Source organism: Larimichthys crocea, chromosome VII, assembly GCF_000972845.2.
Source record: "Larimichthys crocea isolate SSNF chromosome VII, L_crocea_2.0, whole genome shotgun sequence".
NCBI lineage: Eukaryota > Metazoa > Chordata > Actinopteri > Sciaenidae > Larimichthys > Larimichthys crocea.
The window spans coordinates 5,987,643-6,014,228 of record NC_040017.1 but is presented as its reverse complement, the minus strand read 5'-3'; the positions used below and the strand labels follow the sequence as shown (position 1 = coordinate 6,014,228).

Sequence of the window (26,586 nt, the reverse complement as noted above, 5' to 3'; positions counted from 1 at the left end):
AATGTATAACAGGAGTCGTGAGTCACTAATGAATGCTGGATAAATGTAAACTATAGAAGACCAGGACACATTTATAGCCTCACACTGTGTGTATGTGTGTGTGTGTTTTTGACCTGAATGAAACCAGACATAAAAACTGATTCCAAGAGGAGGAAACTAGACTCAAACTGCCGTTCTCAGAGTCCAATTTGCTTGTTTTTCCTAGAATGAAGGTATGCACCGTTCACTAAAAATAGGCCTTGCACTAGCATTGATCTATGATCTTTGGAGATTAGATCAGTGCTGTACTGCGCAGTGACTGTCCAGCAGGAGCTGCGTAGAGTACAGGACATTGGCTTGGCCTTTAAGCCCAAAGTCAGAATTTAAGCCTTTGCTAGAAGCACAAGGTAACTAAAGGACGCCGTGACTCAACCTCTATTATTGGGCATTCAGTCGTGTCCTGTCAGTGCGTTAGTCCCTCCTACTGCATACTACTGTACTGATCCTGCTGAGCCCTGTAGAGATCCTCAGAAGAGTCTAAATCTGGGGATAATCACCTTTAAGAGTCACAGAGATTATGACAGTGGGAGTGAATGGAGAAACAGAGTTTGTTGGGGATTTTTTCTTCTACTCTTCAGTTGTTTGGTGTTGCTTCAAGGTCTACTGTAGCTCTGGCTACAGTGTGTTTATGGTGCTTACACAGTATCACTTACAGTCGTGTCAAGGTATTTCCAGAGCAACTATGGAATTTGATGACATGTATCATATATTCTTCTTTTATATTCATCTACAGTATCTTTAGTGAATTGGAAAAAAGCTCCACTTGTTCAGTATATTTCCTAATTTTTTTCTTAAATGTAAAGTTCAAAATAATTAAAAACTTTCCCCGACACATGAGGGACACATTAGTGGTTTTTAAAGGTGCTGACGCAACAAGTTGTCCTCAGCATAATGACCGAATTGTGGGAAACTCACTAGTATTACCAGATAAGGCAAGTTGAAGGGAAGTGGAAATAACAAAAAGTTACATATTGCTTCAGATGTTAATGTTGCAATGTGTTGGCAGGTATACAGTAGAGCTGCTAATGTGGCTAATGTGTTTACTCATATATCAGTGCATGGGTGGCCTCTATAAGAATCAAACCCCCTGAATGTGGCAGTGCTAAGCTAATACAGTGTTGAGCTACATAAGGCCATTCAGTTTGCGGTGGTAAATAAGATTCTAGGTTGACACACCTAAATACAGACCACTGATCTGCTATAGTAGATCAGATAGGTAGCTGACAACCAATAACGTCACCATATGGTCTCTACAAGATCAGTGACCATGATCTGATTGAAACAGACAGAATCTGAGTTTGGCGTGATCTGTTTTGTGCTTGTGTTGTCTGCTTGTCAAGCCTCCCCCGCACAGGATAGTTGCATATATATATATATACATGTCCCTATGTCTGGTTTCACAGGCTCGCAGTGTGGTAGCTCCCTGTTTTAAATTATGCACTTGTATATGTGTAAATGTGTCCAACGATGAGTTCCTTCAGTCAGCCACTCTCCCAGTCGTTCGCATTAATCAAGGTGCAACACTCTCCGTCATCTTTATCTTTTTCTTTCGTGTCATTCTTTTTCTCTTACAAGGCATGCATGTTGAAATCCAGTCAGGAAAGAAATGCAAAATGAAAAAAAACAAAAAAAACACTGAGATTCAAAAACACAACTGTACCTACTCGTCGGTTACATAGCTTGATCATTCAAGAAACATCGCATCATGTAAACATGCCTTTTTCAAGTGGCTCACAGGCCTCTTGGTTGCCTGAAGCTGTGCAGCTGATTTGGAAGAAAACCAAGGCTGCACTGTTCTACATTTTGAATGCAATTAAGAAACAATTGCAAGGTAATGGTAAGGTTTCCCGCACAGCTGCACAGCTTCGAAGCATTTCAAAACAAAGCTCACAAACTTGTCCCTTCCCACCCCCTGTACATGTCATGAATCAGTTCCATCAGTGAGAAATGCTTTAAACTAACAAAAAAAAAAGAAAAAAAAAAGACAGACAGTTTATACATTTGAAAAACAGCAATATGATGTCCCAATGAACCCCCCCGCAAAGATAAATAAATCTATTTGGATATATTCTAAATGGATAAATAATATTACCACGATATACTCTATGTAACTTTTTTAACAATAGTTAAATATCTCGAGGATGGCACCATTGCTTTCTCAAAAGAAAAAAAAAATCATGGTGATATATTTTATAAAATGTATTTAAAGTTGTAATAAAGTGATCTGTTCCCCTCCTCTGCAGGCTCTCGCTGCCTTTCCTCTCTGCTCCTCTCTTTCTGTCTCTCCATCGTCTCTCAGCACGCTGGAATGCTGGAAGGAGGGAAGTTTGGTTTGTGCTTTAGGAGAGACTGAAGTTCACACACCGTTTGTCCACTTGTTCATTAGTTCCCCTCCTAAGTTTATGCAGAAGGAGAGCAGCGAGGGTCATTACTCTCATCCAAGAGCCTGGGGTCTATATAGCTGCCAACAGTGGAGCAGAGAGAGCGAGAGATAGGGGGGAGGAATGAAAAAAAAAAGTGTTGATGGTACTCGCTGTGTTTGTGTTAAAATCATCTTTTGCCAAGAGACAAAACATAAACATCGTCAGTCATTTTCTCTTGGTTTTGGCTTGTGACAATGTTCCAGCTGACACTGCTCAGAGGCAGCTCTTTTCTCACTTGGCTTCGGTCTACCTCGAGTCTCCAGCCTAGGAGTGAAAGCATTCCTCTCTTCTTTCCCTCCTCCTCGGGTATATAATATGTTTGTTTTTTTAAAGTATGATGTCTCCCACCTTCATTCCCTAGAGTTCGTCATGGCTTTGACAGTTCTTCCGTTTCTCTTTTAATGATGTTGCTGTTAGTCCTCCCCATCCCCATCCCCTATCCTGTCCTCTTGTTTTCATTGACGCTGACACAGTCCAGAAGAAGAGCACAGTGGGATGCATCAAACACTGTTGTCATCTTCCAAAATCCCCAAAAATACAAAGAATACAGCTGTTCTCATCTCCTTTCCCCTTTTCTTCTCACCTTTAGTCCTTCCCCCTCTAGCCCCCCTCCCTGAAGGACTCAGTTCCTCACTTTGAAAGAAATGAGGAGCAGAGGAGAAGGTTAGGTTAGTTTAAAAAAGACAAAAGTATAAAATGGCAGTTGGAGTACACCCCCCCATGAGACCAAATGGTGTACATCATATTCATCTCTCTAATCTTTTTAATTGTTTTCTTCTTCTACTCTTTGGCTTTGACTTTCAGTTGAAGCCATAGAGCATAAGTTTGGTCTTTTTTACATTCTGTTTCATTCCATCACCACAGAGGAGGGGGTCATCTTGTTGACCTCCATACCATCTTCATTAAATTAAAATCATAATTAATTTACTCTCTCTCTTGCACATTCATCCCACTCCTGTGCTTTTTCGTCTCTTCATCATCAGACGTAGGCTGATTCACTGGACTGTGTGCGTCCCAGGTTGGGTGGCTGGGAAAGATGTGCCATGTCTTTCTTCCTGATCTCGCAGATAGACTTCCTGCGGGCCTGGACGCCCCTGATGGCGGCCTTAATCTTGCGCCAGCCCAAATGGTTGAGCTCAGCCAGGTTGAGCACTACGCAGATGCCGCTCACCGCAAACATGAACACCAGGAAAACCGTTTTTTCCGTGGGGCGGGACACGTAGCACTCCACCTCCTTCAGACATGGGTAGCGGTCGCACTCGAAAATCCCAGGCACACTAAAGCCGTAAAGGAAGTATTGGCCCGCCAAGAAGCCAATCTCCAGTGCATTTCTAAACACCACTTGAATGATGTAAAAACGGGAGATCCCTTCTTGCCGGCGAACCTTGGAGCTCTTCCCATGGGTGAGGCCCCGCGGGGCGTTGGGGATCTCCTTCACCTCCAGGCAGTCAGGTTCTTCCTTTCCTCCTCCGCTATCACCGCCATGTTGAACAAGAATTCCATTGATGTTGCGGAGTTTTCGAGTCCCATCCCTTCCCCCGTAGTCCCTCTCCATTATGGGATAGAGAAAGGAGTAGCGCCGGTCTTTCTGTTTGGCCGACTGGTGGACAGAGTAAGTGATAAAGCAGAGGCTGGGGGTACACACAAGTATGATCTGAAAGACCCAGTAGCGGATGTGGGAAATGGGGAAGGCCTTGTCGTAGCAGGCCTGGTTGCAGCCAGGCTGCAGGGTGTTGCAGATGAACATGGTCTGCTCATCCTCATAGACTGTCTCCCCAACGATTGCCACGATCAGGATACGGAAGATGACCACTACCGTTAGCAGGATCCTGGAGGAGAAAGAAAGACAGATAAATGGGGGTTAATAGCCAGAAATGTACAGCGATTTACTGTGTCAGAAAGGATGAGATGTCCTGAGATATCCTTCCCAGCAGAGGTTCTGATGTGCTGAATATGAGAGGACAGTGTGATATAAGTGAGATAACAGAGAGATAAGACATCTAGTAAAGGATGAATGTAAATGTACAGAAGGAAGATTTTCAATCTAGAGTTGTGTATCGTCAGCAAAGAGTGAAAAAGAAATTAATTCATTCTAATCGAAATGCAATTTCACTTACAGGGATGAAGTAAACCAGAATAGTGGAAGCTGTGGTAGATTATAAACTGTGTTGGCCCATTCACTTTTATTTAACCTCTTCTGTTGTATAACTAAGTAAGTATCAACTGTTCTGTAAAAGAACAGGTTTACAGACAGCTATGAGGCAGAAGTCGATGGTATAAATAAATCTTTTGAATAAACTGTTTGTCCCATTAGCAACAGAACTAACAGGCTTGCTAATTGACATGCGGAAGGTTTCCCCCTCATTTAATCAAATGATGCACAGTCCTGAAAAAAATGCTTGCAGGGAGATACAGTTTACAGTGCAGAGAAAACAGAGCTCAGAGGACCATTTGCTAGTGTGTTGTGCCTATTTCATAAAGCTGAGGATGCATCAAACCTTTCAAACAACTAACTATGCGAAAGGCATCACTATAGAGACTGCATAGATCAAATGCATAAATCAAATTGCACATCACTACATAAAAGGGCAAGAGAATTAAGGCAACACAGGAGATGTCTGATGATGGATACAAGGTATGAATAGAATGAAAAGTCAGAATCAAGGTTGAGAGGAAGCATTTGAAATTCAAAATCACAGAAGGGAGCTTCAGGAAGGACTTTGAAGTCCTCAGTAAAGAAAAGAGAAATGACAGAGCAGGCACAGAGGCAGGAGAAAATAGAAAAAAGCTGTCCCAGCGGTGGAGGGGGACATTGTGTCACCGTTAAGTCACTGTTCCTCCCGATAAGAACCAGAGAAGAAGAGCGCTCCAAATCTCATTTATCAGCCAGAGTAAACACTCCAGAAGAAGAACAGTTATGAGAGGAGCCTTGACGTATCGTCAGCACTCATAACTCGCAGCCAGTTATCTGATTCACAGCGCAGTTTGTGTATGTGTCTGACAGAGCGTTTGCAGGTAAAAAAAAAGCTGCGAGATGACACGTCTCGTCTAATTTGGGCATCTTCTGCATCATGGCAAAGTTACCATGGCGACCTGAGTTTTGACTCACTTAAGTTAGGAGCTATGTTTAGTTTCTGCACACATCCAAACAGACACACACAAAATCATGCACGCACAACTCATTTGTTGACTCATAAACAATACAAGTACTCTGCCTTCACTGCCCTAGCAACAGGTGAGGCTGGGGTGAACCTTGTTTGCAGATTAGGTGCTATTTCTGTGTGGGTGGGGTGAGACGGAGAGATTGTTGCATTGCTGAAATGTTCAATTCACTGTGTGTGAGTGTGTGTGTCTGCACATTAATGTGTGTCTATTTTAGCATATGTTTAAATGTGCTGACTAGGCGTATCTGTACATGATGTTCAACAAACACACATACATACTCTCCTGTTTTTTTTTTTGAAGACATTTCTCTCTTTGTTCTTTTTTTACTTTATTCTGCCCTCATTTATTTTTCATATCCAAGAACAAGCAAGCACTTTAGAAGGCATTTGCTTTTTGCAGTCTGTGTTAGCCTGTTGGCCGTCTCGCTCTGTAATCTGTCACTGAACAAAGTCTGGGACGAGGCTGCAGTCTGCATACAGGCCTGGACATTGCTGTTAATCTGTTGATTGATTTCTGCCTAGACATTGAGTCCCACGGATATGAGGGAGTCCTACTTTAAGATCAACTCTCACTAATCACCACCATTTATATTAATGATAATCCCATAAATAACGCTATGATAAATTGCTGTAATGACTTCGCATGAACCCAGAGTACACACCATCTCATCGTAACCTGACCTCATTACATTTATCTTAGATTTATGGGTTTTTGTGTGCATACAAGTCAATAGATGGTGACACATAAAAATGGCTTTGAAAGCGGTGCGGATGGGCACTGAGATGCCGGAGGGAGAGCGGTTCATTCCTGAGAAAATGTCAATGTGCATAACACGGACCATTTAAATTTAAAGAGATAAAGCTTCACAGCAAAGACACCATAAGCGGCTTTTAGACTTTTAGACTCGAATAGTAGGACCCCGAGTTATTTTTAAGTTTAAGGCACTCATTCATTTTGCCTATAGTCAGGACCCTGTAACATTTTCGACACAGGTCCGGTGTAAATAAAGACATTTACAGCAAAAGCATGCGACTTTGACATGTGTGACGCCATGCAAACAAATCACAAGAGACTAGAAGGTGACACTTGATCACAGAAATCATTTTAAAGGGTTAGACTGAGTGAGATTTCTGTGAGCTGCACAACTCACGCTGCTTTTACAGAGATGGACAGAAGCTGACCTCAACAAATGAAAACCCTGTTCGTCACGCATAACTTCCAACATTTTATAGTCTCATAAGCCAGATGCCAAATATCACAAGAGCATTGCATTACGGTCCGGTCATATGTGAACAGATTGAACAGTTAAGTACAACACGTTACAGATTCCATATCTGAAAGGGGACGTGGTTACTGGGCAGACCTCAAAGGCGCACACATATACACTCACACACATGTCCGTTCACATGATTTGCAGTGAAATCATTGCAAAACGTTGTACTTGGTTTGTAGTTTAATGATGTACTTTTATTATGTCAGTGGACAAATGGAATGAACATATAGATGGAAACTAATCATTTTCAGTCTCACTCTTGTGGCAAGATACAGGGACACAATCTCCTCTGACAGCAATAGAACCTGTTTCCTTCTTTTCACCTGTAACTCTCCCTCAAGACAAGTCTGGATTTATGAGATAAAATCAAACAAGGCAGTAGCTGTCACTTGAACTTACCTCAAGCCAATCTACTGCATTTCATAGAAAGAAGACCATTTCTCTACAATCAGTACAGACCTATGAAATCAAACTAGGAGGTCCATTCCGGATCCAAGGGGAGGCCCATGCCACATCACCTTAGACATTGCCAAATGATCATTAGATGGCATTTGGCTGTGTGGAGGGTAATCTACCAATAGTGCAGTGGCTTTACCAGTCTTGTATGGCACAGATGTAGAGTCGAAGGGCAGAGTTAATCCTTTCCGGAGTCTGACGACGTGTCGTTTACATGTACCACCCATCATTTTTGGCCTCCAGAATGAAAAATAAAATACTTATTGCCTCATCCGCCCACCTGTGATCAGCTGCCATCGGGTGGGAGAGTGGCAGGAGGGAGGGAGGGAGAAAAAAGATGAAATGCAAAATAAAAAATGAAAATGCTTTTGCCCTTGTAGTGACTCCATTAAGGAGCTTAGCGAGCAGAGAATTCACAATACGAGCATGAGAGAGTACTGCACTAAATGTGAACACGTGCACACACACACACATACACATGAATTCTGTATGGCCACACGCACATGCACGCTCGCACAAATATCCATGCGACAAAACACCACCCAGACAGTGAGTGTTTTAAACTGAGTACTGAAGGAAGATGTCAAACTGCTATTAAAGATGAATCCGTTCCAGACGGGGATAAAAAGATTATAAAGTCACCAAAAAAAAACAAAAAAAACAAACTCCAGCTCGGACATCTTCTACTTAAATTAAAAGAACCTGCCAGTTGCTAGGACAGTGCATAGAGAGATGGGTGGTGGCGGGGGTAGTAAAGAAAACCAGCAGTGGAAGAAAATCTCATCATAGAGAATGAATTATATAATAGCTTCCACGCACAAACCCGATGCTGTAATCTGTGGCGAGGCCAAGGGAGGATTCTTGCATTAGTTCTTTTTTTTTGTTAATGCCATCGAATAGCTTTAGATTATCATTCGCCACACAGCAACCCCCACCTGCTTTGTCTCTCCTCTCTAGAGTATCTTTCTATTTTTCTTTCATTTCCCCGTCAGGAATAATCTCCAGATTGTGTTTGTAGTTTTCTATGAAGAGCCTCCTTTCTGTGCTAACATGGAAAACACCACCACGCCAAAGTCCATCTGCCACATTGCAAAACCTTTTAAGCTGTAGCTTGTGTTACTTCTGAGTTAATTGGTTAAACACTTTTTTGTTTATTAAAGTCAAGCAAACGTGCCAAAATAATTGCTTGTTTTTAAATCACTGACCGCATAAAGAATGGACCGCGCATGTGTGACGTCACCCACAGGTTTCTAGACAACCGACTTGAAGCTCAAAATCTCTGTTCGTAGTCCTGCCGCTTCCGTCTCCCAGCAAATCTAAAAATCTGCAAGGACGAATTTATTTTCTCATGTTTTTTTAGATTAAATGTTTCCTGTACTCATCTAAAAAAAAGCTAACAGAAATTTACTGCAAATGTAAATAATCAGCTCGTCCCTTCGTTGTATAAACATGCTTCTAACAGATATTAGCACACATCCCGACACATTCACAGCCTGGGTTCCCAGCAGACAGTGTTTGTTGTTCCCTTTGACTAATATGTTGCCTGTGTTACCACACGCTCCGTGGTGATTATGCAAAAACATTATGCCAACACGACTCCAACACACCTCTTCTCCGCCAGCGATTGTGTGTCCCCGACCCGCCGTCTTTCTCTGTTTTTCTCTTCCTGATTGTCTGTCGCTGGATGTCTCACACTGAGGGGCGTTTGTCATATTCAAAGCTCTCATTATGGACACGCAGTTTACTGTGAGGAAATTCAATAGAATCAGGTTCTGCATCTGACAGGAGAAATCTAGTTCCACCACTGCATTACTCAACTTCCAAAGAAATTAAAATGCCATTCACGGTGCAGCTGTCTTGATATTACTGAAGATCTCCCTCTATGTTAATGTCAGTCTCTTTTAATGAAACCTTCAGTTCTGTTTGCACAGCAATCAGAGAGGATGAGCTGCATAAAAATAGCAGCAGGGGTTGAGGTGGGAGTTGTGCATAGCTTGGTAAGTAAAGCTAGAGTTTTAGGGGTGATGGAGGCAAAGCGTATGAAAAATGTACATGCTGGTGTTGTTGTGAGGCATGATGGAGTATGGTGTCCACTGATGTGAATAGAGACAGGACCAAATGGATGGAGATTGAGTAGCAAAGCAAAAAGAAAATAAAAAAATAAAGAATTGTGAAACAAGTGAAGAAAACAGAAGATGAAAATAAATCAGGAGAAGGCAAAACTGTGGGAGGATCATAAGGAAGAGGAGGCAAAGGACAGAAAATAATTGGCCAGGGATCGATAAGGAGCACAAGGTTTTGGAGAGACTGGAAGATGTTGCGGCAGAGATAAAAAGAAGTGGGAGGAGGAAGAGAAGGGTAGATGAAGAGTGGTTCCTTTACCCAGAAACCCGACGCAACCCCCCTCTATTTTTTTTTCTCCCTTTCCTCTCATCTCGCCTCCCTTCCTCTCTCTCCCCTCAATCTCCCCTCCACTCAACCTCCCTCTGCTAGTTACCACGGCAACAGGCGAGGGGCAGAAAACGTAGGGAGGTGAGGAGAGAGAAGTGTGCCGACTAGAAGACAACTAAAGAAGGAGCGTGTTTTTGCTGAGGAGGGGTAGAAGATTTGTTGCACCAGTTACAGAGTGGCTTAGCTGCCTCAAAGAGCTTGATGCTTCACCGAAACAAGAAATTATGCAAGAGAAGCAAAAATCAAATTATGCTACTGTGTAAAAGGAGTGGTAGAAGTTGTCTAAATGATTATTCAGTGAGAAAAGCCTGACTATGCTGGCTCCTTTTCAGACAAAAGAAACGCCAGGAAGAAAATATGTTGATTTATAAAAATGGGACACTGAAACAAGCTAAAATGATAATCTGTAAAAAGAGCAGCTCTGTCCCTGCAGGCTTAGGAGTCTGTTAGCCGATCTGCACCGTGGCGTAAAGAAGTCCAGTGTCATGGCTGACCTGCTAATCATTTTCAGAGCCTCACCTTTAGCCTCCATCAATACCTGTTCGCTCGATGTTTAGCTTTGCCTTTTCTCTGAACTGCCCCCCCCCTCTTTTCTCCGATCCATACCTGCTGCATCTCCGTTTCTACATCTGTGTTCTCTTTAATTCACACTTAAAGGGCTTATTACCAGACTAATTATTTGAGCCAACTCCACATGAAGATAAAAAAAAAAATAAGGGAAAGAGGAAATTATAAGTGCTGGACTTCCAGTTAGAAAGACTACTTGTAATTTCTTAGCTTTGCACTTTAATTAGCTAGTAAGTGGTAATATCTAATCATATCCTAATAACTGTAAACACCTAGCATGCTAGAGCAGACCATAATGAATAAAGGAAGAATATAATATTATTCAGTTCAACAATATGATTAAATATGCCTGGCTTTCTCGCCAACAGTTGGATGAGAGAAGACTGACGCCGCTCATTGTTGTGTCTGTCTGTTAAATATGAAGCTGGAGCAGGGGATGGTTAGCTTAGTTTTTAATTTCCTCTTGAGGTTTTGCAAAGGCGGAAGTAGCATGATATTGTTGCAAAGCTGTAAAACCTCTTAAGCGGGAGTTACGCTCCTCAAGCGGTCGCTCAGATACCTCTGTATTTCTTTTTTTCTTTTCTTTTCTTTTTTTTTTACATAATACATTTAGGTTTATTTATTTAAACCTGTTACGAAACAACACCTGTCCATGCAAAGATTTGGGAGGTGGGCACATCAGCTATGGGCGACCATAACACTTTTCACCGTGCAGGTTCACAGAGACGTAGATGTATCTTCAGAGAATGCCAGCTACAGGAGTTGATCATTTTATCAAACTTTAGGCAACTTGTTTTTGTAATGTAGTTTTATTTAGTTAAACATAATTAACTAAAACTGATCATGAGTATCAGTGCATTCTTACATTAGAAGGCACTGACAAACAATGACATGGTGGTGTGAAGCAATGCAACATTCCAGCAATGTTTTGCCAGCCATGGTTTAAGAAAGGCTCTCCTCAGTTGATCCACCTCCGTGTTTACTCCATCCTTCATCCTGCCTCTCTTCTCTTATTCCTTTTCTCCCCTCTAAGTGATTTGATTTTCTGTCTCTCTTGCGTGTCTTAAGGGTGCCAGGTGGTAACCCATATACAACATACCAGCAGCTCTGACAAATCTAATCCTGTCACATCAAATGTGAACACTCCCTCTCCCCCTTTCCCCTCCACCCCCTCTCTCTCTCTCTCTCTCTCTCCCTCTCTCTCACTCTGTGTTCCTTTGCCAAGGTTTATCAATAGCTTGTAGTTCACGGCGGGTCATCTGGCATCAGGCTGTATCCAACCTCACACGAGAGCCCGGAGAGGCACACACACACGCACACTTATACCCAGAAGGGATGTTCCGGTGCCTCAGGCCAGTGACAGAAGGAGTGAGGGGGCTGCACTCTCCCCTGCCGACAGACCTTTATCCTGCATGGCCACCAACCTCCCAACATGTGCACGCACTGACACACAAACGACACATGGATAAAGGACACCTCTCTCCACACACACACACACACACACACACACACACACACACACACCAACTCTTCCAGCTGTTGCAGGGCATCACAAAGCCGATTGTGTCTGACATTGCCGGGTGCTAGTTCCATCTTCTCATGAGAAGATGAAGATGAATTTCATCATTCATCATACCAACCAGTAATAATGGTTTTACCATTGTCACTGTGATCTCCAAGCAGGTGGCCTCAGAGTCTGTCGGGTTTAGTTTGGTTCACTTCTGATAAACCACTGACAGTATGCATCAGTGGAGCTTTATTGGATATATATTCGACATAGTACAGTACAGTATCTGCAGTGGTGTAACTAAGCCAGTGTACTCCTTTACTGTTCATGTACTGCTACTTTATACTCAACAGCTTTGGTCACTGTAAACCTTGCAGCTTCTTTAAAAACATATGATAAGGTTAGATGAATTGCAGTGTCTGGTTGGATGACTTGTTTGCAGTTCTCTTTAATCATCTCACAACCCTGCTGATTCATCTCGTGACCTGGCTTGGTTGGAAAGATGGGACTAAACTGAGGATGCATGTAAAGTAGTTAAAGCTACAATGACGCGTAAGATGTGATTGAAAATAGAAAGTATCAAATTCAGAATGAGTGTATATTTACAAAAACATATACGTATTTTTAGTCCTGTATTCAATTGAATATTAGTCCAAAAGGATTTGCAAATCATTGCATTGTGTTTTTACAGACAATGTGCAGAAGACACTAACTACAGCTAAGGTTTGGTTTGCCCATTTTGGGCTACTGTAGAAACATGGCGGTGCAACATGACTCCATAGATGAGGACTCCTCCCTCTGTAGATATAACAGGCTCATTTTAAGGTAAAGAAAACACAATGATCCTCAGTCTTTTCAGATGATTATGTACAAAATATCATTGTGAATATTCAAGCATATTGTGCCAATAATTCTAAACCTTACACACTGGACCTTTAAGTATGAGTTACCCCTGTACAGAACTGTTCTTACACTGTTGTATAAATACTTTTATAGGAACTTTTATACAAAGGATCTATATACTTCCTCCATCACTGATTGTATGTTAGTATCTCTATTCTCTCCTCCACTCTCCACCGGTCGCAGCAGATGGTCGCCCATCTTGAGCTGGAGTCTTCTTGAGGTTTCATCTTCTTGAAAGGAAGTGTTTCCTTGCCACTGTCGCCAAGTGCTTTCTCACGGTGGGTATTGTTTGGAGTATGATCAAGGCCTGCTCTGCCTGGGATAGCTTCTGTTATTAAATGGCGCCATATGAATGGACTTAATTGAATTGAACATGTGCTGATGTTAACTTATTGTGGGGAAGTGAAAGAATCTTTTAGCATGATGATTTTTACTATTTCACAAAGATAATTTGTTTCTGTATTCACAAGTACATCTATGCAGCAATCTAATCATCTTTTCCCTGCACTGCATTACACAGTAAGTACTGTATATTTCTGTTTCAATGATAAGGTGGTCGGTGACAGTACTTATTTTATCATGATATAGACTGTGTGTAATCCTGCGTCTGTAAGCTGCTGGAATGGGAATCTAATAATAGCATTTTCTAATACTGTTCACTTATCTACCCATCTCTCTGTCCCTCTCTCTTTCTCTCTCTCTCTCTCTCTCTCTCTCTCTCTCTGCCATGCACACACACACACACACACACACACACACACACACACACACAAAGGTATTTAAGTGGTGTGTTGATGAATGTGAACTGACTAGCTGGCTCTGGAGATAAACTGATGAAGATCAGAGCCCCACTGAGGCGGACAATAATTTAAATTTAACACAGTATCTCTCACACACATACACTGTTAACAGTAAAATAAAATGATGTATACCCATTAGAGGTTTTCCATCAACTGTAAATGAGTAGCGTTTGTGTGTAGTTTTTAAATACTAACAAACAGAGTGATCACGAGAGAGGTTCAACGAATCCCATTTTCCTGCCTGTGTGCGCGCACTCCGTGACGATAATATGTGTGGCAGTTACCTTGGCAACAGATTGGACGAAGACATAAATAGGAGCATTAAAAATAGACTTTCTAAAAATCTACTCTAAGTGATCATTCAGAGGAAATCAATGGCATCACTGAAAAGAAGTGACATGAGTGGTCACCATGGCAACAAACCAACCAGCGGGGAGCATTGTTTTTTTTTGGGGGGGGTAGGCTTTGTAAGGTTGTGATGGAAGGGTGAGGCATGAGCAGGAGAAAGAGCAGCAGGAGAGAGGAAGACAGTGAATGCGTGGGTGGGGAAGAAGGGAGGAAGGGAGGTCAATGGAGGAAAATACAGAAAGCAAAAGAGGAAAGAGAGAGAAATGATGGTCGTAATCCGGATTAAAGCGGTGGGTTTTGGACAATCCTGAGTTAGGGCAGCCATGTCCGTGCCAACTCCCCACCCATCATGACTCACCAATGCCAAACCCCAACCCAAATCAGCCGCTCTGGCACATGCAGGGAGCCTCCATGACACACAAGCAGGCAGCACATGGCTATGCAGGGAACATCCCAAACACACTGAATTAACAAAAAGATACAAATTTTATATAATGCTTTTGATATATCCTAGTGGAAATCATATCTGTGGACACATCTGTCTCATCTGTGGATGAATGGATCTTCAGTGCCGGCCTTCTCAGGTGCAGTTCATGTAGATTTAATGTCTTTTTCCTGATCTCAGATACACGTATGATGAAATGGGATTTATAAGTACGCCGAGGTTGCAAGCAGAGTCCCAACTCATGAATTTAAGAGCACACCAGCCACATCTAATTTAACATTCAGCTCATGTGGGAATAACAGGAACAGGAAATTTAAAGCATTTGACCAAATGACAGTGTTCACATCGTATTTTACATGACTAAACATTTCTGCACATTTTTATTATATATAATAAAAATGTGCAGAAATGTTTAGTAGTATATATATATATTATTTTGGCACAGGTAGAGAAGCGTTTTAAGTCAACAAATTGACTCAGTAATGTGAGTTTGCTAATGTTAGCCACCATAAGCTACTGGTCATACTAGACCAAGCAAAATCAATGATGTGTGTTCAATGAGAGGAAATTGAATTGCTTATGAGTAACATTTCAGAAATAATCTGTAATTTCTTCTTTTGAACATTATGTCATCATGTGCTAGCTTCAAATTTGAGACTGATAATTTGTGGTCTTTGCTCAAATTCCAAAAGTAGCCAACATCCAATCGATGTTGTCTAACCCTAGATGTGAATAGAAATTAAAACGTACATTTCATAACTACTTGACTAAATAGTTGGAATTCCAGGCACTGCATCAAGTCCAAATTTCATGTAGTATTACATAAAGGCTTGAAGAGCTAGCTTAGCTTAGCATAAAATATAGATAAAAGAGGGAAACTAACTAACATGTTAAATCTTGTTAATTTATTCTGCACGAAAACTGTAGTGTAAAAATGCACAAGTTGATATTTCTTCGTGCACAGTAACTTGGACTGCATGCTATCTGCTTGTCCTGTTTCCATTCTTAATGCTAGGTGCATAAGATAAGCAAACCTTCAGCTGGTTCCATCTTCATATCTAACATACATGTAACAGAGATATAAGTCTCTGCAAAACTGTTTCTTGAAGGGCCGGGTGAATATTTTATGTGTCACATTCAACCACCTATCTGATATGACGAGAATGCAGCATCATAATGTGACGCTGGTGTCTGTCAGAAGACACGGCTTTTTCCAGTAAACAGTACGAGTCGTGCTGCTGTCACTCCACAGGTTGTGAAGTCTAAATTTATCTGTTCACATTACAGAGCTGTCTGCCAAGTAGCTTTTTTCAATTTTGGCAAGGAGCGTTGTGTGAATGTAGCATATTGCCGAGAGTCAAACGCACTCCCTGCAGCTTGACTTCACTGCTTAATTGAAGAATCTGCGAATGGGATCGTGTGTGTGTGTGTGTGTGTGTGTGTGTGTGTGTGTGTGTGTGGTGAGGTGTGAATACATTGTCACACTCTATCTGGTTGCTCATATGCAAAGACGTCGACTGTGACAGTTCTGGCAGCATGCGTGTGTATGTGTGAGAAAGCATGTCTATGTGTACATTTCAGCCCCTGGGTAATGAGTAAATATATTAACGAAGCTGCAAGTTCGCTTACGCACATGTTTTTATATTTGGATTACCATCTGGAGTGTGTATGTATGTGTGTGTGTGTGTGTGTATGCTCACGTGTGGGGGGCGGGGCATTGAATCAGATGTGTCCTTATAGTACATTGGTCCTGGTGGAGATGGTGTCTGTTTTAGCAAGGTGTTTGGTGTTTGACTGCCTGCACTCGTGATTTTTTATTCATGTTGAGTCAGTCCCAATGTGCAGAAGCCATTGCTGCCTTTGTGGAAGGTTAACAAACACACACATGCTCAAAGAGATGAATGTACTGCAGTGAAAGTGGCTCTCACACTGTCAGCTTGTTCATTAGAGACCCCAGTGAAGTGTGAAGATGCATCCAATGATGGGCTGTTGGGGACGAGGAGAATAAATCAATGGCACAAGAGCGTCCTTTTAATCTTCAAAAAGAGAGATGGAGTGAGATAAGGTGAGGATGCAGAGTGAAAATGAATGAGAGGAAGAACGTCAGCCGACAAACGTAATGATCAATCAAACAAAATGAGAGTGTCAGCTTTATCATGCCCACATAGAAATGTTGTTAGTCATGTGTCATAAAAGCAGATTTCATAAATAAGACAAAGATCTCACATCCACAAAGCTCGCACAACCCACACCCGAGTGAGAAAACTTCAAAAGCCGCAGCACAGCTTTGCACCAAAGATCAAAGCATATTTTCATTTTATTCCTTGCATTTTATGCCATTTTGTTTATCTGACTGCACAACAGTGTCAGATTTTTCATACCAGTTAACACAACTAACACTTTTTAACCCTCTGGGGTTTGAGCAATTGTTCATGCTTACAAAAGCAATTGATGGTGACATTGATAGGACCCCAGAGGCTTATAGATCTTTTGCTTTAGCGTGAAGGTCAGTTTACTCGTCCTACAAACAGTTGTATAATGTCTTCTGTGGCTCTGGGAGTAGCTTTCTCAGGGCTACGCTCGTAGGCTAATGCAACTACCCAGTTGCAATAATGGGAAATGCATGATCCTGAGTCCCCAAACTCTGAGGAAGTTTAAGCAATACTAACTCACAAGAGTAGCCTATAATATTGTCTAATCACGCTATATGGCATATTATGGATTTATGTTTACCCTTTAGTTTACTGTCCTCTTGCATGCAGTGATTAGTTCCTACATGCCTTTGTTTTAGATGGTGATAGTTGTTGACTTCAACAGTAGCTGTTTCTTTCAATCCATTGCCATTATGCAAATATTAGGAGCTAGTTTGTGAAACAAGCAGTAGGTGGCACCAATTCTCCAGTTGGAAACCCTAAAGAAGAGGGCGCAATAAGATGATTTAATTAAAAGAACGACAGTCAAAGCTCAGCTGGGAAAACAGGATGGAAATATGAGTTTGTTTCATGTATTAATGTTACATCTGATCAGTGTGGCGCGATCATGTAAGTATTATGGAGCCATGGGAGCGAAGCGAAACAGCTGATCACGTGACTGTGTGACTTAAATGTTCATTACGTCAGAAGTAATTTGAAAGATCCATCTCTCATGATCTCTCATGAAGCGCATTAAAGGTCCAGTGTGTAACATTTAAGGGGCTCTGTTAGCAAAAATGGAATATAATGAGCATAACAACTGACTCTTGATGGGACCTTTTATGTTTTTTTGCAGGTTTCATGTCCACTATAGTTTCCCCTTCATGTTTGGAGGGAGGGTGAGGCGAGTTATCTTCAGTTGTTTGCTGGAACTTTACCACTAGATGCCTTTAAATCCTACACACTGAAGCTTTAACCGTTTTTCAAAAGACACTTAAGCATTTATGTGATTTTTTTTGTTTTGCCATTTACATCAAACTTTTCTAATGCCAGATCCAATGTGAAACCAAGAGTGAAGCTGGGCATTTTACTGTCAACATGTTGGTGTTGATTAAAGATTTATCCGAAGAGAAAGAGCACAGATGTTGTTGATGCTGTTGTTGTTGCATCTTGATGTTAAAATATCTGTCTTAATATTCCTTATAGGGATGCATTTATTATATTTAATACTTCACACTCATATTCATATATGCACTGGTGTAACCTAACAACAAACTTATATTTACTCTGACTCGTTTGCATTCCATGCAAATAGCTTGTGTCAACAGGGTCTGAAAATCATCCCCCGATAAATAATTCATCACATCATCATGTGGTAATGCAGATGACATGGGACAGCTTTACATGACGCCATGCTCAAGTATTGATATTCTGTCAACATACTGTAAATCTTGGCAGGTAATTTTTAATCCTTGGATGTCAGATGCACGAGCAAGACGACGTTTTTTTTAACTCCATTTCCACTTCAAATAACTTTTACAATCCTGCATTGATGCTTTGAAATGAAAACGCATATTTCATAAATGAACATACGACTAAATGTTTGGCTCAGGTGACTATTTTTGCAGAGTTGCTCTTATGTGTTTGTGTGCGTGAGGTGATGTCCAGGTTAAACTAACCCTCCAGTATCATTCTAACACTGACCTGCTCTGTCCTGCAGCGAGGTGCTAACATTAAACCTATAAGCCTTACTGAGTCACCCTGCCAGAGACAGTTTGGACCCCGGGGCCCTGCAAGGTGAAATCTGTCTCAACTCTGACCCCTTTGCCTGTTTTAATCTATCTATCTTTATCCATTCATCCCCCTCTCTCGCTCTCTTCTCTGATCCATGTTATTGTATTCTGGTTGGGTCTTGCCTGAGTTTCTTCATCCTCCAGTGTGGATGTTAAAACAGATGTAAGATTGGCGTTAACACACTGCGTGAGGATGAGGACAGAGGTTTGTCATCAAACACGCACACACACTTGCAGTCGGAGCTTAATCGATTAATCCATCAGCATGAAGACGCCACGCCAAGCTTGGCCTTAGCATATGTGGACCGTGAGGATCAAGAGAGGGAGAATAAGCAGCTGAGAAACCAGAGAGAGGATGGGGGTGTGTAAGCATGAAGAAATGAGAACACAAGCTGCATAATTATGTGCAGTTGCTCTCCTCTTTGTCCCACGGCTACAACTCTACATCTCCAGCGGTCCCTATGGAGGCTGGTTGTAGCGTTTCAGCCATGAAACATTCTGAGCAGCGACAGAGCAGTGCTCTCTGGCTCCTGGGGCTCGCTTCCACAATGTTTTTATCTCTAGTAGCACAACTATAGCAGATTGGTCCTACTATAAGGACTGACACTAATGCACACTGGAGATGGCACTTCAATAATAGAGCTATATGACGTTGTGATTATTTCACCAGAAGATGGAGGCTGTATATTTGCTCTAAAAGTCTGAGATGCAACAGGAATCAAATGCGGCTACCTCCCGACAATAATTTGGTTCCATCTCCATCTCCCTATGGAAGATGTGAGGTCATTTTAATGATGTCTTTCATATATCAGCGTGGAGAAGGCGCTGACATTACAGCCAAAGCCGTCCCGGGGGGTCATTACATATGGAAGTGTGAAAGCAGAGATGGGGAGGGACAGAGTGACAACACGACAGAGGTCTTGTTCTGCCTTCTTTAAGTGTCTCTTTTTAAAAAACTCCCAGGGAAATCTGCTGCAAGCAAGGCGCATATCACAGCCTCCTTCTCACTTTCTTCTTTTCTGCGATATAGCACACATTTGCTTGCATAAGCCTCATTTGGTACAAACAAAATCATCCATCACCTCCGCGGGGGCTGTAAGCGCTCTACAGGGATTCGCTAAATAAAAGCACGATGATCTAAAGGTCATGTGACGACGGAGCTGTAACCTGTCAACAAACAAAAGCATGCTGAGCCGCATTTGCATGCCACTCAGTAATAAATATTGGTTTTGGCTTGGTGTGTGTATACATTGTGCTGAACTGAAAGAGAGCATGTGGTATGCATACACACACACACACACACACACATTATTTGGTATATGGATGAGTTGAGGGCTTGTGAGTGACAACTCTCATTTGACTCATGGGAGTCATGCTGAGGAGTCGTGCTGAGCGAGCTGGCCTATGTCAAGAATGAGGTTTAGGGCTTCTATAGGAACACACCCACACATATTCTTGATCACATCTTGTAAAGTGTGCATGTGTAGAGGCATGCTGAGATACAGGCAAACCTTTAAGCTTCACTGAGACTATATAGTGGTCCAAACGAAGGACTGAATTCAAAAGCGTTTTAAGGAGTCAGCATGCTTTAAACATGAGTGCTTGTCGGATCACGAAACCTTTCCAACACTGGAATTAAACATCTGCATCTGATGGATAATCCAACCATCACACCCACTTCATGCAGCGACTGGCCAGGTGTGAAGTGAAAATAAGCAGAGATCCATTCGGTACGTCTGTCACTTTTTTGTATACAATCGACACCATGAAGGTCTTTGAACGTTAAAAAGGTGCCCTTTGTACAATTCAGCTGGATTCAGAGACTCAAAACTACAAAATATTTGGAATCATTGGAGAGAAATTTGCTTTTTATCCCATTTTCAATATTTTTACTCAAACAGTTTTGCTGTCCGACATGCTCGGACAAGACCCTTTTGAACCTTGGAGTACTGAGGTTTTTTTCTGAAAAATACACGTGGAAAAGAATGGTATTATAAAGGTATCCAGTTCCTTTTTAAATAAAGAGAATACTATGGCTATAACATGACAACATACAAAGTGTCTTCAAAAAGACAAAACGCCAATCTGAAAACAGATATGGAAAAACATTCTGATCACTCCCACTCAGAGAGAGTAAATGTGTGACTGACAAATATCACAAATGTCATGCTTTTAATGTTTGGAAGGATGACGACTAATCTATGTATTGAGGAGTTGCTTTCTCTAAAGGACTAGTCTGAAACTGTTTTGTATCTTCAAAAAGACTGAATGTTCATCGTATATCTGGGCCAATAAGATATTTCATGAGGCATTGGGGGATGTCCGTTATCCATTTTATGGTCCTCACTCACTACTCTGTAAAGACTAACACTGGTTGTCAAGAGTCACATTAAGTTTTATCTGTCCTCCAGGTGTAACCATGGCTCTTTTGTCGAGAAAGGTATATTTGGTCTGCTAATTACTATCATGGTTTATTTTAAGGGGTGAAAAAGTCAATGAGGTACTTACAGATTTAATCACTCACTTAACATTCCAGCCGCTGCAACTCATGAGTTCATTTGTTTTGCAAATGGACAGGTCTAAAGACTGTTTCATTAAGTGCCCTGTCTTCCATCAGGCTCCATTTCCTATTCCATTATTTGAGATCAATATCTCGGTGGTTGGAGGACGGACTTGCATGTTTAGCAGTCCGACTCTAAACAATGGCAGCTCAGTGGGACTGTAGCCTATAGGAACAGGACCACAGACATCATGAGCGATTTGTTGACAGTAGTTAGGTAGAGTGCTTCATCACCATTTCTCCTCAGAGGCTGTGGGAACCTACAGGAGCTGGGGTCCTACAGTCCATCAGATGGTCCTGGGGAAGCCGATTTACACCCGCCTTACTGCCCGTAATGGCAGGAATTAATCACAGGTAGCAGGTGAATACACAAACAGGCACTCACTGACAGGGCCGAGACGCGTCCAAGAACATGTGATATCCCCACAAAGTACAACAAAGCTCACGTTTTACACACAGTCGGAGTATTTCTGCACACACACACACACACCTACAAACCCTGTGACTGTGGAACCGACCATAGAAGGGAATCTCCAGAGCCAGTTGTAATCTTACACAAACAACGAGTGTTACATTCCCCCTAATGTGTGTGTGATTCATGCATGATGAATCGACTCAGGCCTGCAGGCTGTTGTCATGGTGGGCTCATGAGAACACATGCTGGCATCACCAGAGGGACAGCAACCTGTCCAACGCTTTCTCCGGCAGGACGGCACCTGCGCGGACCAATGAGATGCACGAAACCGCAGCGGAGGGACCAATAGGTTTTAGGATTGAAGGAGTATTAGTGTGTTTAAAAATAAATAAATAAATCATGTCAGCAGTGATGTCCCAGATTAGATGGTTTTGAGCAGCAGAAAAGCCAGATGTGGGGAAGGCACTTTAATGTGGGAACATACAGGCTGTCACACAGAAACTAAAGCTAAAAACCGAGTGATTAGGAGTGCCTCCCATTAACAAAATGTAGGAGATAAAAAAAAATACAGTGAATGATGCACTGGAATATCTTGTATATATCTTAAGTATGTCGTCCTGTATACCAAATATAATGATAAATAACTAGCTTACTATGGACACCACAAATATAATTCTCTTAGTTGAGTCAGTAAGACTTTCAGAAGGAAAGGGAGGCTGAGATTCAATCAGTTGGCCAATTAGACAGTCAGTCAAAGTCATGTCACTTTATAGCTATCGAATGCTATAAAGGGTTCCACTTGCAGGTTAACTGCTAACTGTAAAAACACTTTTAAAATGATTCTTGGGCAGTGACTTCAAGAAGATAACGAGGCACCGTGGTGGTTTGAGTTGAAAGCTAATGGCAGCATGTTTACAGTGTTCACCATTGCAGCTAATTAGCACTAGTCCCAAAATAGCCGAGGCTTAGGAAGTTATTTGTGCAGGTATTTGGTCATTGAATCAATAAATCAATGACGTACCAATTGAATTAAACAATTCGATTGGTACATTAGTACAATTCATCTCCATGGAGACTTCTGTCTGTCCGAATGAAAATCTATCTAAGAGTAACCTAATTTCACTTCAGACCACAAATGTCAACCTCATGGTGGCACTAGAGGAAACATTAAGCAGTGGGCTTCATCCTCTGGGGATCATGAAAACCACAAGTCAAACCAACAGACATTGCCATCTCTAGAGATCTCTTGCCATCAGCTGCTAATGCAACCACTACATCCTTCATCGTGTCAACCTGAGTTCAAGCCACTCGACAGCGAGTATACCCTGTTGGAGTATCCTTGAGTAAAAGATGATATATTTTTTTAAAGTTTTAGCCGGTTAGTCCCATCATTTGAACATTTCAACTGTCTGGACAACAGATGTAATCTGTGCAAAGATGATCTGAGGCTTTTTGCCGCCGGGTTTCCTGGTTGCCCTACTTAGGTCGTGACATGCAACACCATATCGTGACGAGACAGTCCTCTTGGCTTCCTACCAACGCCCTGCAGACTCCATGCAGAGTCCATGTGTCTGCTCACTTGTCTGTGAAAAACTGTTCCTCGCTGCCTTTCGTCTTCACTCGGCCTTTTTACTCTTTCTCATTCATCAGTTTCTTGTCTTTCACATATCACACTCTGATTGTCGGATCATCTACCCTCCACTTCGCAAACAAACTCTTTTTTTTTTCCCCTTGATTTCCTTTTTGAATTTTTGGACTAGGAAAGCCAGTACCTTTACTCCTTAACAATCTTCTCTTTCTCTCTCTCGCTGAGACCCTGCAGCCAGGATGACTAGTTCAGCTGCTGAGTGTCTCATGAATGAGGGGAAACAAACGCTGACCAATCATTCATCATACCACCAAAGGAAACAACTCTAACTAACCGTTCATGCAGCAGATTGCACTGAGAACAAGACTCGAAATCACTTTAGTTTTTGTCATGTCTTCAACTTAACATGACAAAATTCACACTCTGAGCTCTGTCAGCAGAAGGTCTTCTGCCAAAAAATAATATTCCTCCACATCACTTACTTTATAAACTGGCTGACATTTATTCACTCAATAATTCAAGAGTACCACTAGCCAGAGTGAGTCAGTAGCTTTAGGGGATTGGTTTAAACTGCTAATTCAGACTGCTTCTAATGAACCTATGCTGAACCTGTGGTGTTCAAAGATGTACCAAGAAAACCCCAGACTCAGGAGTATGTCCGTTACTAGATTTGCCTCAGCGGCTAAAGCCCTCATAAATAACTGCTCATTCTACAACAGACGAGAGTGACTTATTCAAACTAAAATGCAAGACATCTCTTGTCAAGACGGATGCATAAATCATAAGTGCCGTGACCTCGCGCTAGTTTTTTTTAGGTTGCGAAATGACTTCATCCTTGACAGAGAAAGAAAAAGGAAGATCAGGGGGATGGGAGGGGAGGAACGAAATTGTGGGAAAACTCAAAGGAGGTGTGCTTGTGTAACGTGATGGCTTCTGAAGCAGAGGAGGAATGAAGTCATCAGCGCTGATAGGTACAGTAGGAAACCGTGAATGAAGGCACTGTGGTCTTTTAAGGTGAGATGTCCTCACACTGCTCCGGATCCTCTCATATCTAAAGCCTCTGTGTGAGCTAATAGTGTCCCTCCTGGTTGCCTGACCTCCCCCTCCATCAGGGGGATTAAAGAAGCTAAAGCCTCACTCTCTCTGCTATATCAGCCTTCACTGACGGGTGGCAGTGAAGGATTCACATTCTGCGCGTTCCACACAGCATTGGTATATTTCAAATAGTGCGTGGTATGTACATAGAAACATGCAGTAGAAACACGTACTGATGAAGACACGTGTACACGTTGTTTGTTTTTACGCCTGGCAAAACTTCCCCATGTTCAAAGCATCACATGTTGCACTCACCTTCCGATCATAGTAGAGTGTTGCTGCACGGCGGCCTCCAGGAGGCGCTCTAGGATGGTCCATTCTCCCATGGTTGGAATTAGGGGCATTCAATGGACACAGTAAATCAGGTAGGGGCTTCCCAGTCAGCAGGGCACCAGTGCCGGAGTCAAGTTGTTGGGTTGAGTTGAGGTAGGGAGTGGCTTCAGGTGTTCGGTGTAAAAGAGGAGTCAAAAGCAGCTGTGAAGAAGCTCAGTGGTGTTTCATTGTCGCTGCAGTGACCTTTTTTAAGGTGCACACACACACACACACACACACACACACTTTGATCTGCACCTGAGATGGTTGGACTGAAGCTCGCCTATGTGCTAGCTGTGTGTGTAATTTGCTGTCCATGCACCTGCTCAGGTGAGCGTGTCTTTCAACCCCCTCTCTTGTTGTTTCCCTCCTGCGGATGCACCTGACCCTGTACACCTTCTAAACACTGACACACACGCACCTGGTCCAACACACAGCACTCATCTACTTCTACTGAGCTTCCAGGAGCAGCCGTAGTTTGTGCAAATGGACATCCATCACTCACGCACTAATACTCCGCCTTCACACTGCTTCTTTGACAGCATCTTGTAGTAACTCAGGTCCATATGCTCATGTGAGCCTGAGGAAGGGGTCTGTGTCTCTGCTCGTTCTCTGCTCCTCCATCCTCTTTGTTTCTTCCTCTTTTCTTTTTTTTGTTCTCTCTTCCAGCTATTTTCTTGATGGATTCCTTAACCTTCTCTCTGTTGCTCCTCTCTTTCTCTTCTGGTTTGGTTCAAGCAGCGCTGGACTGAAGCATCACCCTCCTCCACCTCCTTCTTCGTGCTGCTCTGTCTCCTTCCCTCTGCACGAAGAGTCGCCGGTTTCTCCAGTCCTCCTCGTTCCTCTCCCCCTCTCTCGCTGTTTTTCTCTCAGCGTGGTTTACGAGAGGCAGCTCTCCTTTCTTCTTTTCCCTTCATCTTATTTTTTCCTTCCCACCTGCCTCCGTCTCTCTCTCTCTCTCTATCCCTCTCTCACTGAGCCAGTAGGCAGCCAGACCGAGCGTGTGTCTAGAGGATTAGAGAGAGGAATCATCTCTCCGCTCCTCCCCCCTTTCGCTCCCCCTCACTCACTCTCCATCACTGTGTTTATCCCCCCCTTCCTCCTCCTCCTCCTCTTCACTGCTTGCAGCTCCACCGCCACCAACACCACACAAACCGTTTTCCACTACTGTCTCTAAGTACATTGCTCATGATTTTGTATTCCGACTATGTGTCTGTGTGCACTGATACTGACTGTTTGCACACACACACACACACACACACACACGCATATCCAGATAGATATGTGTGGCAGTGGCATGTAGAGGCTATGCACTGAATGTGTGTGTGTGTGTGTGTAAGATGGAAATGGAATTAGCGACAGTCATTAAGATTTAGAGTAGTTTGCTCATAGGATGTCGTCTCTCTCTCTCTCTCTCACACACACAAGAAAAGATGACCATTACAAGGTATGACGGATGGAAAGATTATTGAAATGATTGATTAATATGTTGATTATTTTATGATGAATTAATTGAAGTATATGAATTATTAGTGAATAGTGAAAATGCCCCTCAGAACCCATGTTGGCAGGTTCATACAGCTATCATTCATGTATTTTTAAAGAAATTTGGGGGTTTTAAACAACCTAAAGGGGGACTTTGGCCTCTGTATTTCTAACATTTTAGGCTACGCCACTGACGACAGCAAACAGTGAACAGGTATTGTCCATTTACATTCAGTTTACAGTAATATTAAAGGCAGAAAATCATCAAAAACATTTGCGGAGTAGCAAATATTTGATATTTTTGTTCGATAGCTGGCTTGAAGCAGCTATAATCAATATTTTTATACTATACATGGATTCTAATCACCTGACCGGAGTCAATCATTGGTTCGCTCTCGCAGCATTTTCAGTCACAGCAGGCAGTAAGGCGCACTGGCTGTACACTGTTTAGCACCAAAAAGCACAACGACAAGGTTAGCGAACATAGTGGAGAATTTAGTAGAGTTAGATATAATGAATATTGGACTAACGCAGCATTCACATAATATTT

The 26,586-nt window shown here is 42.3% G+C and overlaps 1 protein-coding gene across 1 annotated transcript; it reads right to left on the bottom strand.

Moving 5' to 3' along the window:
• Nucleotides 1-1,425: 1,425 nt before the first annotated feature.
• gjd1b (gap junction protein delta 1b) lies at nucleotides 1,426-25,706 on the bottom strand. Its single transcript, XM_010741247.3, has 2 exons — nucleotides 24,495-25,706; nucleotides 1,426-4,291 (listed from the first exon to the last, which is right to left on the bottom strand). Exons 1-2 carry the CDS (start codon nucleotides 24,581-24,583, stop codon nucleotides 3,442-3,444), a joined length of 939 nt encoding a protein of 312 aa, XP_010739549.2. The 5' UTR covers nucleotides 24,584-25,706; the 3' UTR covers nucleotides 1,426-3,441.
• Between the last annotated feature and the right edge of the window lie 880 nt (nucleotides 25,707-26,586).

What these genes read in the sequence shown, in the direction of transcription:
- gjd1b (XM_010741247.3), bottom strand. Translation starts at nt 24,583, where the DNA reads ATGCCCCTAATTCCAACCATGGGAGAATGGACCATCCTAGAGCGCCTC. An exon ending in CACTCTACTATGATCGGAAG is followed by an intron (nt 4,292 to 24,494) that starts GTGAGTGCAACA and finishes TTTCTCCTCCAG; the next exon opens with GATCCTGCTAACGGTAGTGG.